The sequence below is a fragment of the Diadema antillarum genome, unplaced genomic scaffold (assembly GCF_040938485.1).
Source record: "Diadema antillarum isolate AM-2024a unplaced genomic scaffold, OU_Dant_1.0 scf00000074, whole genome shotgun sequence".
NCBI classification, from domain to species: domain Eukaryota; kingdom Metazoa; phylum Echinodermata; class Echinoidea; order Diadematoida; family Diadematidae; genus Diadema; species Diadema antillarum.
Genome location: NW_027270963.1, coordinates 623137 through 637295, shown reverse-complemented (window position 1 = coordinate 637295; position 14159 = coordinate 623137). Strand labels below are relative to the sequence as shown.

Below are 14159 nucleotides of genomic sequence, written 5' to 3'. Positions count from 1 at the left end.
GAAGTTCACTAAATCAATAATCAAGACATGTGCACATTCTGTTGAGCGCGTTTGGGAAAATACATTTCTATCTTTTTTTTTTCTTAAGGAAATACTGTCACAGATTATTGCCCCTGATTCGTAAAAATTAATGAAGTATAATATTAGCCTCCACATATCAAAGAAAAAAAAAATAGAAACGAATCTGCAGGCTATGTCAACATCCTAAATGATCGACAAGTAACACAAGTTGGAAAACTATTCTTGCTTCTTCTGACAACTTACCGGTAATGGTAATGAGGTGACGACGACGACGACAATGATGATGATGATTATAATAACTACAACAGGAATGATAGTAATATGAATGGCAACAATTACAATCACATCAACGATGAAAATAAATGCAAACAAACGATGAAAATAACTATGATGATAGTATTGATATAAATGGAAAACAGTAAAACTATATTTTAAAAATGTATGTACAATAGATTGTTACTTTAGCTCTCTTAGTTTGGCTAGAGCTGGAGAAAATAAGAGGACAAATCTAGACTGTGGTCAGAGCATCGCTCTATATACTGCATGTAAATCATTATGTAAGTCCTCTACCGTATGTCCCCCCCCCCCCCAAAAAAAAAAAGGAAATTACGAAGGGATCCTCCGCGATGATAACTTTAAAACTGGTGAACTTCTATCCAAAAACAATTTCAGGGTATGAAACTATAACTTATTACCCACATCTTACAGAAAACCCCATCCGGTTTGCTTCAGTGGTTAAAGAGAAATGAGGATCTTTGTAGAGCATGTCTGGAATCCCTCCCCTCCAAGTTCTGTCCATAGTGTTCACACATTGATACGCAGTAAACTTTGGAGAAACAGACCCATGACAAGCTTTACAATGATCCACATTTCTCTGTGACAACTTAACCAAATTGCATGGGGTTTTCTGCAAAATATAGGTAAGATGTTATATTTTTAGATACTGAAATAGCATTCAGTCAGTTTAATCATATTGAAAGTTGTTAATGTGGAAATCCGATTATAATTTTTTTGGGGACATACTGTTAGTGTACAAAGAGGAGAAAAATCGCTTTTGTTAAAAAAAAAGAAAAAAGAAAAGAAAAGAAAAAAGACCTCTCCAAAGAGATTTTCCCCAGTGGTGGGAAGGAGAAAAATCTCTTATGGTAATGGTCCTCTCACACAGCCTGAATGCTGTGCTGCCCTCTTCGATCACATGTTCGATACGATCATGATTACGATTATGAGTACATTACAGTAATTAACCAGTCGTCTCATTAAAATAAGAATATGAATGTTTGATACTTCACTATTTTAACTTAATAAACTCCTGTTTTAATAATTTTTTTATTAATTTAATAAATTATTAGATAGATAATACATGCAATCCTTTGATTTTATCCAAAAGATCTGAGAAATATAGAACTAAATTTACAGACGGCTCATGACTCAATCTACAACGTAGAGCACACAAAACGTAACAACAACAACACGATGAAAAAGATAAAGTCGCATCTGTACTGTACTTGTGTTTATACGCAGGAAAGAATATTTTCTGGGATGACAGCCGTGGAAAATGAGGGAATTTGTGGCAAATGCAATGCGTCTCTTCGATTCTACAGAGAACTGCTAGTGAGTTAAAACTCTGTACAGCGTGGAAGCGGTTTTGTCACATTGATGTTTAAATCAATCGTTGAAAATGCAGCTGATTTTGTGTGTCGCATGTATGATACTGCTTGTGGCTGGTGTTTGTGTGGATGACAGCTACTGTTTTGCGCTACGGAGAGACAGCCGCTCAGTGGACAATGGTCACGTAGGGAAGAAGGGTCGCCATCTGCCATCTTACCCGGACTATGCAAAAAACGACAACCTTCGTGCATTGCCCACTTGTTCTTCAGCACAAGCCTTCGATGTCAGCGACAGTTACATAATCAGAACAAAAGACTCCAAAGAAAATGGTGCATATTACATTAATGCCGTGAAGGTGAGAACATTTGAGGTGTGTCTTGAACAGTGCTGTTTGAACGAAGTCTGTGACACTGCCATCTACAGAAGTGATGAGAGCTCCTCCGACCCAAACGAGGCGAACTGCTTCTTGTTTGAGTGTAGGCCAGAAGGTGATGGTGGTCCCAATGTCTGCTCATTCACGTACCACAAGGGATATGTCAGCAGTATTATGCTTGAAGGTGTGCGCGAACATGGCATCGAGGACCAGCAAGGTGAACAAGACCCACCACGTCCAATCACTGTGACTGAGGAACCACGACAGACGCCAAAAAGACAAACAGTGAATCCAACAACACTTCCACCGCCACCTGTAGTTCTAGTTGGTAAGAGTCTCAAAGACAGCGATTTTTGGCTTGAATTTTTCATCTCACTAACTAAGGGCAGTTCAAAGGCATTGTGTCATTGCCATTGAATTGATGCTAGTGAATTGCATCCATTGTGTACGATAAAGTTGTGTAAAAATTGAGTAGATCTACGTATGCAGAAATTGGAGAATACCCAGCCATGCTGATTATATTTTGTAACACCCAGCTGGGGCCAATGGCAATGTCCAGAAGTATTGCAGGTTTCATTGAAAACATTTTCCCAAAATTGTACCCTACACATGTCTATTGCAGATACTTGATAGATTCACTGTACTTTAAAACAAAAGATGAGAAGGTACCTTTTATTGACAGTTGGTTCCGAGTTTCTTTCATTGTCCATCTGTCAAAGAAAGCATTGGTGTGTGCAAGCACAAGGATGAGTTTGTCCCCATGCCTTCATATGTTAACAATGTACAACTGTAGGCAGTGTAGATGTGAATTCATGTTTTCATTCGTGCAGTACGATTGGCATTGAAACAATCACTCTCAAAGTGTGAAATCATCTTGTCAAAGGCTGTGTACACATGAATTTTCATTATGCTGGATTAAAACTGCTCCTCCCCACTTCCCCACTTTATATCAGATGGGTGTATGGGGGAGGGAAAAATGGGCCTTTCACACGTTAAACAAACTTGCACCACGGAATATCAATGTTGTGTTTGTGCTGTTTTCAGTGAATGCAGACGAATCATCAGACTGCGAGAGTGGCCATGTGCAGTGCACCTCTGGAGAGTGCATCAACGAGCTCTATGTCTGCAACTCGGTGGTTGACTGCAGAGATGGCTCGGATGAAGCTCATTGCAGCACTGCAGATGAAGACACTGATGGGGCGGAACTGCAGAACGAGGACACCCATACTGGTGAGTGTTAGTCGTATGAATACTTTCTTCCACTACCATGTGAACACTGTATCATCCAATGCACAGGGTGTAAGTCATAAGATTAGGCTGTTCACGCTGTACGTGTAGAAGATTTAGCTTTATAATTTTTTAGGCTAAATCAGAAGATTTACATAATGTAGACTGAGATACCACTGGACTGTATCATTGCAAAACTTCAAATTGCAGCTTTCTGAACACTTTTATGAATTTCCCTTTTGTATACTGCATGGGATCTTTTGCTTTGGTTTCACTTAGTGAATTAAAAATTCATTATCTTCGAGAAGTTCCAGCTCAAAGCTTGTGATAAAACTTTGCGAAATTTGCTTAGCTTCCTGCAAGAACTAGTTACTTTAGTTGTAAGTATACAATCTACACAATGTACATGCAATCAGAGCAGCTACATTGTAATCAGCAAACTGACTTCTAAATGAACATGTTTCCAAAATGAATTTATGATATAAAAGAAAGGGAAATGGAAAAATGAAATATCTGCAAATATCAATCTATGAACTCATATTGCAAGTCTGGATGAAGTGACTTTACATGCAACTGTCATGTCATGTAGCTTATTGAGCATTTGCACAGTGCTGAAGGGGTATTAACTTTTTTGTTTTCATTTTTGGGGCAGTAATCTCATACTGCATTGCACTACAGCATTCATGTACATGAATGTTCCTGAACTGAAAAAAAAAAAATTAAGAATAAAAATCAAAATACAAAAAAATACAAAATACAAATATTTCCATTGGCATAATGTACTTATTATTATGTACTGTATTTTTAACCAGCTACCATCACTGAATTACACACAGCTATCATGCCATTGCTTTGTTTAGCAGGTGGCATGACAGCTGTGTGTAATTCAGTGAATTATAATATTAAGATGGCATGATAGCTCTGAGTAATTCAGTGATGGTAGCTGGTTGAAAATGATTATTAGTACATAATGTCAATGGACTATATTACTATTGAATGCATAAAGATGTAAAATATAAGGTGGAAAAATGTGATATTTTGGCTTTTGATCCAGATTATTTGTACCATTAACATTTCCAAAACAATGGCAAAATGCCATGTATGCTAGTGACTGATTCACATCAAATTAACATCAGACATAAAATCATTTAACTTTCTGTAACCGGTTTGCTTCCTCTCTTAATGCTTCATAATATCCATGCAGCTAAGAAACTGACTACTTCTCCCCATCTGCCTCCTACTAACCCACCAGAAGCAATAATAGCCGATGAGTCATACCAGTATAAGACAACTGGTGACAGAGATAGTCAGGCCAGTGATAGGGACTTGACTTATGAACATGGATACCAGAACCTTGCTGACGAATTGAATGACCAGCTACCAGACCGCGTAGATGACAGCAGTACCAGGCAGTTAGGCAGAGGCCAGAATGATCCGTTCGATGACACAGAATCCCAACGCAACGTCAATGATATGAGGGACCGACTGGAAGAAGAGAGCAGGGGGAGGGATCTGAAAATGCCGACATACCAAGACTCGGCCGGTGTCAAGCAAGATGAGAAGAGCAGCGATCCTGACTTGGCAGATGTTGAGTGCCAGGGCACAACTTGTTACGACGATAGCCCAGATAGAGAGGAAAGTCTGAACGATGGACTTACAGAGGACTTTACAAATATAGGGCGTCAGTGGAGACCAGAAGATTCCAATCAGCAGGAGAAGATACGGCAGGACAACCAAGATGCAGGAGCTCATGAAAGCCACCTGTCACCATCAAGGGACAAAACACAAACCTTTGATGACGGAGACATGGACAACACTCCATATGAAGGTGAAGACATTGCAGATGGAGCTGATGAAAGCGATGACGACCAAGGTACTAGGCTGGATGAGGGTGGCCAGAGAAGCGCTGAAAGAGCAGAGAGTGCAAGAAAAGGTGGATACCAGACCAACGGACACCTGTCAGATCTGGAAGACAGAGATGCCTCCTACCAAAGAGAGCGGGAGTACAGTCCAGAGCAGAGGCAAACTACTTATGACCGCAACTCTGGCGTGAAGTACCAGGCTGCAGATGCTGCTGATGAGAAGACTAAACCATACAGGGAACAGCCACAACGGGACAGGATCAAGACAAACAACGACTGGGGATTTTCCAACAAGTCTCCAAAAGTAGACTCACGTACAACGCCAGACCCTCCCCGCCGGGGTATCTCGCAGTCAGATCCAAGACACAATCCAGGATACATCTACAATAGTGACTACTATAGCTACTATTACCCTGTGGATAGTCAGCAAGGTCCATTCAAGCAGCGTACACAGTACAACAACTGGCCAGCATCCAGCAGGAACCGGGCCGAGAGCTACAATGAGAGAAATCCTCAGAATGTTCCGTACAACCCGTCTAGGAATCCTAACAGAGGCACTTCTTACGACAATGGTCGTTCCAATTACAACAGACATGATGTTAATGTCTATAGTAATGGACGTTCCCCAAAGGGCCCTACTGAAGTTGATCAGCAAACTGGAAGGAATAAGTACTATGAAGACAACAGGGCTGATTACAACAGTGAGTAAAATTTGATGAGATCCACATGCATGCATCAAGGAATCCTGTTTGTGTCAAAGTGTAAAAAGATATGTGTCTTTTTTTGTGTGTAAGTGGCTTAACCACTCTATATTTTCGCTTTTTTTTTCTTGCATTTCTTCTAATGTGTTTCCCATTTGCAAGAGAGGTGCCATTATACATGTACTCTTAAATGTGCATTGTTGCAAGATATTCTTTGCTTATCCTTCATGCAGCAATGAAGTTTGCTGAATTACTTTTGTACATATTATTTTTCCTTTTTGTCAGAAACAACTCTGCTTTATTAAGAAAAATATTCAAAATGGCTGTGTGTACATGCAATTGTAAAATAGAGAATCAATTTTATATGAACAGTATTATCTGTATTTCAAATACCGGTAATCAAATCCTGGATACCGAGCTGCTAGTGTACAGTATTCTACAATAGTATATGCACAGGTATACAAAGTGTACTTCTGTGTTCAATGTACAATGTAAATTACATTGGTGAAGCTACAAAAATTGTACATAACATAATACTTGCAGTTTACCCTGGAGGCCAAAAAAGAAATATGTTTTCAATACTCAGTATTAATTAATGGAAGCAAAATCTCAAAGAATTATTTCAGTCAGCCTGTTGGAAACATTGAATAAAAATGACTTTTTACCTGAGAAAACAACAGATGGCAATGTGCAGCAGTTTAGGCAATGGCGTGGTCACCAAGCCATCAGAACTATTGGGGGTGCCAGTGATGTGCTAGTTTCCATGGTCACTGGCTTCCTTATGACATACAAATGTATGACACTGTTGTATTACATTTGCAAAATTTTAAGTTTGTTATAGATTTGCTCCTGTTGGAACATTGCTTTCTGAAAGTGAACATTTCCTTGTAATTACATTTAAACAAAAATTCTGTGAAAGATTTTTTAAATTTTTTTATTCAGATTTTATATTGAAAGCACTACTGCTGAACTGTAAATGAGGACCTTATAGTACTTGTACATTATTTTTTCTTGTTACCCTGTACAAGGATTTTCCCATATACAAAGTAGACCATCATTATTTTTGAGAAAAAGATGTATCCTTTAGTATAGTCTGTACACACTTGTAGCCTTTGCTTCACTTCCATTCAATGTTTACACTGTATTGTACATCTGTACATCATTTTAGAGCTGTGTTGTTGTTTACTGTGCTATAGATGTAGTGTCTTTGTGTTATGGACAATTCCGCGGTTAGTAACGTTACATTTGAACAAATTTGGATATTTGTTTTTACTACTAAATTACCATTTATTCATTTCAAGTCAAAATTACGTCAAAAACATGTTCATCCTTCCCAGGTTTATGATACAGAAAAGAATGAATACAATCCAAGAAATATTAGAATTGCTATGGCAACTTAATGGGCTGGTTAGTAACGTTACGAAAAAAGGACATGACAAACAAAAATCAATGTCTTGCAACTAAAAGTGTGCAAAAATTAAAGTTACTTCAAACAAAGTGTTGCATTAATTTCAATTATTGCATCATGACTAATGTTCATGCAAATTTTTTGAGCAGTTCGACCAATAATTTCTTAGCTAGACCCCCAAAAGCATGGTTAGTAACGTTATGGTTAGTAACGTTACATTTGTCCGGAGTAATTCCGCAGGTCATTTCACCCTTTTGTAATTGACAGAATGTCGCATGACTTCTGGAGTATTTAAATGTATTCATCTTTTACCCTTTAGCAAAACTTTGAGGAAAAAAATTCAAAGGAACCCACTGTAATTTGCATTTAAGTGAATTTCAGCGTCCCTAGTCCCATATGTTCATTTTAAATGATGGTTTTAGATCTCGCGAAATCAGTAAATACGTAAAATAAAATCTACTGCATTTGAAAGACCTTAATGATTGGTGAACATCCATGGCATTAGTTGATACCTAGATTAAAGAGTAAGATAAAGAGGCATATTTCTTTTATCCATGTCATGTCCATCTAACTGCGGAATTGCCCTTATGATGTTTTTGTGTTTGATTTTCTAGTGATATTTAAATGACATGATCACATTGAACCTCTTTGTGGGTCGTATGATCATTCCCAGTTTAAACTGAAAGTGTATTCTTTGTGTTGCATAATTGTTTGATGTGTACAAAGATGTGTAATGCATAGTGCATTTGTATGTGTTACTTATTATGTAGAGCAGTGTTTTGTATGGTTCAAGTGGTACAAAGTATGTTTTGTGACAAAGATGCTGATACTGTGGCCAATGTTTATTCAAGAAGTCAAAATACATGTGTTTAAAAACATTGTGTGTAAGAGCAAGGAAAGCTGATCATCAATCCAGTAACATTGTAGACTGGTTTGTTACTGTACATGCAAGAGTGCAGTGTGAGCATGTTGTTTGGAATATTACAGTTTGTTGGAAATCTATATTTATCTGCATGTATACTGTATTGATTATGATGCACACTATCTATGCAAGTTCAAGCAAGAGCTACAGTGCAAATACATTGTACACTGTACATGTATTGTAATGTGCCTCTTTAAAGGAGTTGCACATCGTATGTATTTTGTGAGCTGCAACTCTTCAGTATCTGTGTGTATGCACATTCTTCAGGTTAGAGTAAGAGAAGTCAGTGTAATGAAATATATTGCATTCAACTTGGTCTACACCCCATGTGGGCTGGCTGTGTTACACTTGGACCCCATTTACAGTTGGGCTTGTAATTTGTGATCTTTGTGAAGTGTATGCTGTAGGGGCTTCCTCAATTAAACCCCCCCCCCCCCCCCAAAAAAAAAAAAAAAAAAAAAAAAAAAAGGGTAAATTTTCATCTGTGATCTTTATGAATTCATTTGATTTGATTTAGAAGCAGCAATATGCTCCCCCTTTTTCACAAGAAACTATAATCTTATAAAAAAATATGTATTCTTTTTTCAACAAAATGTGAAAGTACAGAGAAAGATTAACTGATCAATTGTCTGCATTGCATGTTAGGCCTTTGTGATGTACAGCACATGTAATATGGATTTCAAACAAATCCTATGGTCATTCTGTATTCGACTTTGGGACTCAGATGAAGGACAAGTATGGTACTTGGCCTGTAGGATGTCTATATGAGGGTACCCTTATATTACCATATTGCAGCCACTTGCTTCATTAGTGATGTGCAGACTTTCTTTGAAATCTTTGGGCTTATGTATGATGTCTTTGCTAAGATCTCAAATGCCCCGAAGGAAAACAGGGCTGTTGATTCCACGAGAAAAATGTTGAGGTATCTGACAGCTTCTGACATTCCTTACATTGTACATGCAGGGAATACCGAAGACCCCAACTTATGTACATGAGCCTGTACAGATGATGCCTGTACATGACGACTTGGGCATCCTGTACACAGTGTACACAGGGCTGCACACTAACCCATTTTTTTCTACTGGTCCGATCTGTCCCTCGGACCAGTAAATACCTAGTTTGTCCATGTTTTACTGGTCCATTCCTGAAAAATTTACTGGTCGGACAGTGATTTTTACTGGTCAGAGACTGTCGGACCAGTGCCAGTGAGCAGCGTTGGTGTACAGGTACATTGTAGTACTTGTATACAGTACAGGACTGCTCGACTGGCTGGCCCTCCATTGGCAAAAGTGTTTTAAAACCATGATAGAAAGCATCAGCCATGGGCTCTATGATGCTCATACTGGTGAAGGAAAGTGACATCAGCCATGGGCTCTATGATGCTCATACTGGTGAAGGAAAGTGACATCAGCCATGGGCTCTATGATGCTCGTACTGGTGAAGGAAAGTGACGAGAAACTGTAGGCTCATACACTTGTATACAATATGTACATGTACTTACAATAGTACAGTACATCAACATACATGTATTTCAGGTTCCATCATTTTAGCTGATACGGTTCCATTACTACTGTACATACAAGGGTTGTACATTGTAGGAGCGTCGTGTATCCTGAGCTTAACCTGCAAAGCACTTTTGACTTTACTGTACATTGTATTTGACACATACAGTGTACATTTTAAAACAGTACATTGACCTCTGTTTGAAGTGGATCCCAAGTATCATTGCATGGCACTCTCTTTCTCCTGTATGGCACCACGTAATAATTGCCTGTATATGCCTTATCTTTTCCTCCCTGTCGCACCTCCTCTGTCTATCCAATCACTTGCTGGTAACCAGACTTGTGGAACACCTGGCCGTATTACTACCCCAGCAGCGTTGTCGATGAAAACGAGTTCGATGATGACGTCCGCGGTCGCAATAGTGCGGGCCGGGGGAAACCCTCCCAGGCTGCTGGCAGTGGTGTCAGCCGCCTCAGACCCCGCCCCAAAGTGCATCAGACTAATGGTATACCTCACAGTGTCACCACACATACTCACCCTCCTCCCACTCCGCCCGTCACTCTATCCCCTCTCCAACTTGATATTGTAACCAAAGGTAATCATGGTTCTTCTAACATGTATTACTAACAATGCATTTTACTGATATTATGTCGCATAACAAGTTGCATCATAAATGTTGCATCAATGTATTAAATCTGTGCATGATGCATAACTGACATTATGCATGGCAAATCTGCTTAATTATTGGCCAAGCCCGCAAATCTTCTTTTTACTTTCCAAAGCTAACTTTTACTTTCTTGAAGAAGCGGGTCATGCATGTTGCTAACACTTATTCTCTTCACTGCTGACTTGAGCTCTAAGCTTTACCCGCTTTTTGATACATTGTTTTATACTGATGTTTGTTTTGAGTTTTGAATTGTTTTGCCATGTATTATGTACAAATTTGAATTTTTTCTCCAATTGTGATTATGTTCTTAAAAACTGATATTCTTGTTAAGTTATATTTTATTCTGCAATCTCATTACTGGCTGTCAAGAGTTACTGTATTTTGCTTTATTTACTTTAAATTTTTAGATTCTTTCCATCAGAAAATAATTATACTTGTATATTGCTCTTGATTTGACTACCTTTGTGTAGCATTGGCCTTTGCCCTGAAATGATAACATTATCTATGCTTTCAGTGAAAATTGTCACCTTAGAATTGGCATGGCAGCATTTTTGCCCCATGATTTCATAGATTTAGATTGATTTTTACTTTTCAGTTGCATCTTTTTCTTTTTAAGATGAAGATAGTAAAAGAGAGAGAAAGAGAGAAAGAGAAAGAGAGAGGGAAGAAATATACTGGAACAGAACAAAACAAATGAGATTCTCAAATGTTAAAAGATAAAGATATATTATATTTTGTCAGAAGTGTGTAAAACAACCCTGTTTACAGATTGATCGCTATGCCGTACAGAGTTGATTCAGAGTATTTAGAATTGAGAGACTTTGAAGTCAATCATCATATGATTGGCAAGGAAGAGTATAATTTCATTACTCTTTGACCTACATGTAAAGGAACCTACTGTAGTGTGCCCTGTTCAGTATCAATGGACACTTTAGAATCTTGTAGCTGACAACTTACATGTAAATTTTAAAGTGTAAATTACCTACTGCATGCAATTCTTACTGCATTTTGTTGTATGCAGTAGGTATAGTATACAGTATACGTATACCACTGATATTCAGGCCCATGTTGGCATGTATGTTTTAGGTACAAAAACTGTCGGGCAGATTTGTCAGAAGACCATGACAGTTTAACGTTCTTATTTTGTACAATTAAGTAAAGAAGTATATACAGTGCAATGCATTTACTTTGAGAGAGAGAAAAAAAGTGTAGACAGTTTGAGATTGTATTTGTATTTGTTCTGTTCCTGTAAAGTTTGCAAACGTGTTAAATAAATGAGGAGTACTAAGAATCCCCAAAATGTGCAATCTATAACATGAAGGTACATGTACATGTATATGTTACCATTTAAATGCATTGGAATAAGTTTTCTTCAGAAATTACATTTCATACATTTATTATCATTAAATACATGTAGTTTACAGCTATTGTATGATATAAAAATATATGTACTTGTTTATGTATTCTTTAATCCTGTCAACTCTTTCAGTGTTTGGGCCTATTCCTGGTTTTGCGCCATGCTACAGTGTATTTTCTAAATGTTTATTTCTTCTCTCATGAACATTTCCACTTTTGATTGACTTTTAAATGCACCACTATAGTACAGTATATTCATTGTAATTGGCTAATGTTTATTTGGACTTTGATAAGTCATGAATATTTAATTTCTGCATTGTTGATGTATTATCTCAAAGTATGTATCTTGTCTCTCCTTCACTGCACACAAACTTCACTTGTTCGTGAAGCAGTTGATACAGTTGATAAAGGCAGAACAGACACTGAGGGCGCCACCACACCCAGACCTACCAGGGGCAACAAGACGAGCCCAGCCAAGGAGGCGGAAAGCAATGGCTTGATGGATGACACCAACGAGGTAATTTATTATGATTTTCAGAATTATACAACTTTGTATGATGCCATGTCACAACTGTGAATGTACAAAATACATGTACAATGTACAATGTACCTTGTGAAGTACACAAGTATTAAATATCACCAACTATGGAATGTTGATCTCACAATATCTCTTGGTACAATTCATCATGACACATTGGTGTCTGACTCCATGAACAAAACTGGGACTCGTGACAGTCTGAATGATTTTACAACAGCATTAATGATTATTACAGTACAGTGTACGTCATCCTTATTTAGTTTAATGTGAAAATGAAATGAGGTAGTGATGCTGGTATGATACTGTACTACTGTAGTGTACTAGCTGCTACAAGTTTCCGTACAATACTGCTGGAAAAAGGCATATTACAACCCTTTATCAACAGTGAAGTAAATCCCATAACCATGATGCAAGCTATACTGTAGCAATTCTCTGAGTGCTCATTCCACTACGGCAATCTTAACACATGCTGCACATTTGCTACATCCAGTACAGCTGAGCGTGTGAGTCATTTTACTGAAATTATGACAAATTTGCTCTGAATATTCTTTGGCCTGAGCACTTGTGAATCAGTGGGTCATTTCAATTGAACATTTAACACATGCTAGGAGTATTTGTAGACTGAAGACTTGTGAATGAGTGATCCATTTTAATGAAACTTTGACACATATTGTGAGTATTTTCATGACTAACTACTACATGTACTGAATGCACGGGCCATTTTAATGAAGCTCATACGCTGTACACATACTACATTGCATGAGCATTCTTGGACGTACATGAGTACTTTCAGCCTGAGCTGAAAGTACCTTGTACCTTTTATCTTTTCTGCATGCCCTGCATCTGCCTGTAGTTTGTACTGGTATATTATGGGATTTTGGATGTAAAGATTCATGTGACACATTTTGGACTGGACTTTATACCAGCAGGTTGATGCGGTGGAAGTAGTCCGCGGTGAAGGAATGCCGACGGCGAAGAGCGCCATCCTTGCCCTGGTGGTTGGCCTGATCATCACCGTCTGCCTCCTACTCATGGTCGGGTGCCGGCTGCGCTACATGAACCAGCGGCTGCGCTACGGCCGTCTCAAGACCAGCGCCCATGATGCCGACTACCTCATCAATGGAATGTACCTCTGATTGCACCTCCAGGGGTTTGTTGTGAGTGTTGACACCCTCACACCCTCCCCGCAGGGTGGCACAGCCAAGGCAGTTCATCGTGGATATTTCATGGAATTCACACTGATCAGCAGATCTAAATGCATGATGCATAGGTATTGTTGGTGCAGTAGTCCATCATTTGCCAGGAGAAGTGTTGTACGGCGCATGAAAATGAAAATAGCGTTCTAAGGAGGAATACCAGTGAAGAAAAACACAACAACTGGTGAACGTTGTTATATTAGCTTGATTTATCGTACTTTTATGTCAGTTTGAAGATGTCCTGCATTTTAGTTTTGTGTTTTCATTTCATTTAGTGGAATTGTCACATAAGATCACACTGATCTGTTACAAGATGTTTCGTTTGAATCCTCACTCTGAAGACTTTCTTTCATTGTATTTTGCTTGTAAGACATGATGGTGTGAGCAGGATATGATAGGGATATGGCTGATTTCAAGTTCTTAAACCTTGACGGTGCAGACAGTTCAATATGAATTGATATGTGAATAATTTTTCCTGTCTTTTTCCTTTTTTTCAAGTTGTACACAATATGTATATCTTTTGTGAGTTTTCTCTCTTTTTCTCCTATATTCGGTGAGATCGTAGAGTATGACCCGTAATCCCTCCCCCTTATTTCAGGCGAACCTTTCCATATATAGAAATCATTGATGTCCATCATCATTGTTTTGCAGAAAAACTGTCACTGTTAAGTTTTCCATGTATTTAAGAGTGTGCCATTAAATGTATCGAAAAATTGAAACAAGACAAAAAAGTCCCCTGCATGTTGAGATAGACTGTAATTAAACTTCTTTTGGCAT

The 14159-nt window shown here is 38.3% G+C and overlaps 1 protein-coding gene across 1 annotated transcript; it reads left to right on the top strand.

Moving 5' to 3' along the window:
* Nucleotides 1-1562: 1562 nt before the first annotated feature.
* Nucleotides 1563-13836, top strand: LOC139717338 (uncharacterized). The gene is made up of 6 exons (XM_071628844.1): nt 1563-2330; nt 3047-3232; nt 4434-5792; nt 9963-10220; nt 12038-12165; nt 13113-13836. The coding sequence occupies exons 1-6, from the start codon at nt 1700-1702 to the stop codon at nt 13320-13322; spliced, it is 2772 nt and encodes a 923-aa protein (XP_071484945.1). The 5' UTR covers nt 1563-1699; the 3' UTR covers nt 13323-13836.
* Nucleotides 13837-14159: the final 323 nt, after the last annotated feature.

Coding starts and splice junctions, on each gene's coding strand:
- LOC139717338 (XM_071628844.1), top strand. CDS start 1,700: ATGCAGCTGATTTTGTGTGTCGCATGTATGATACTGCTTGTGGCTGGT. Junction 10,221..12,037: donor ACTTGATATTGTAACCAAAG/GTAATCATGGTT, acceptor TTGTTCGTGAAG/CAGTTGATACAGTTGATAAA. Junction 12,166..13,112: donor TGATGGATGACACCAACGAG/GTAATTTATTAT, acceptor ACTTTATACCAG/CAGGTTGATGCGGTGGAAGT.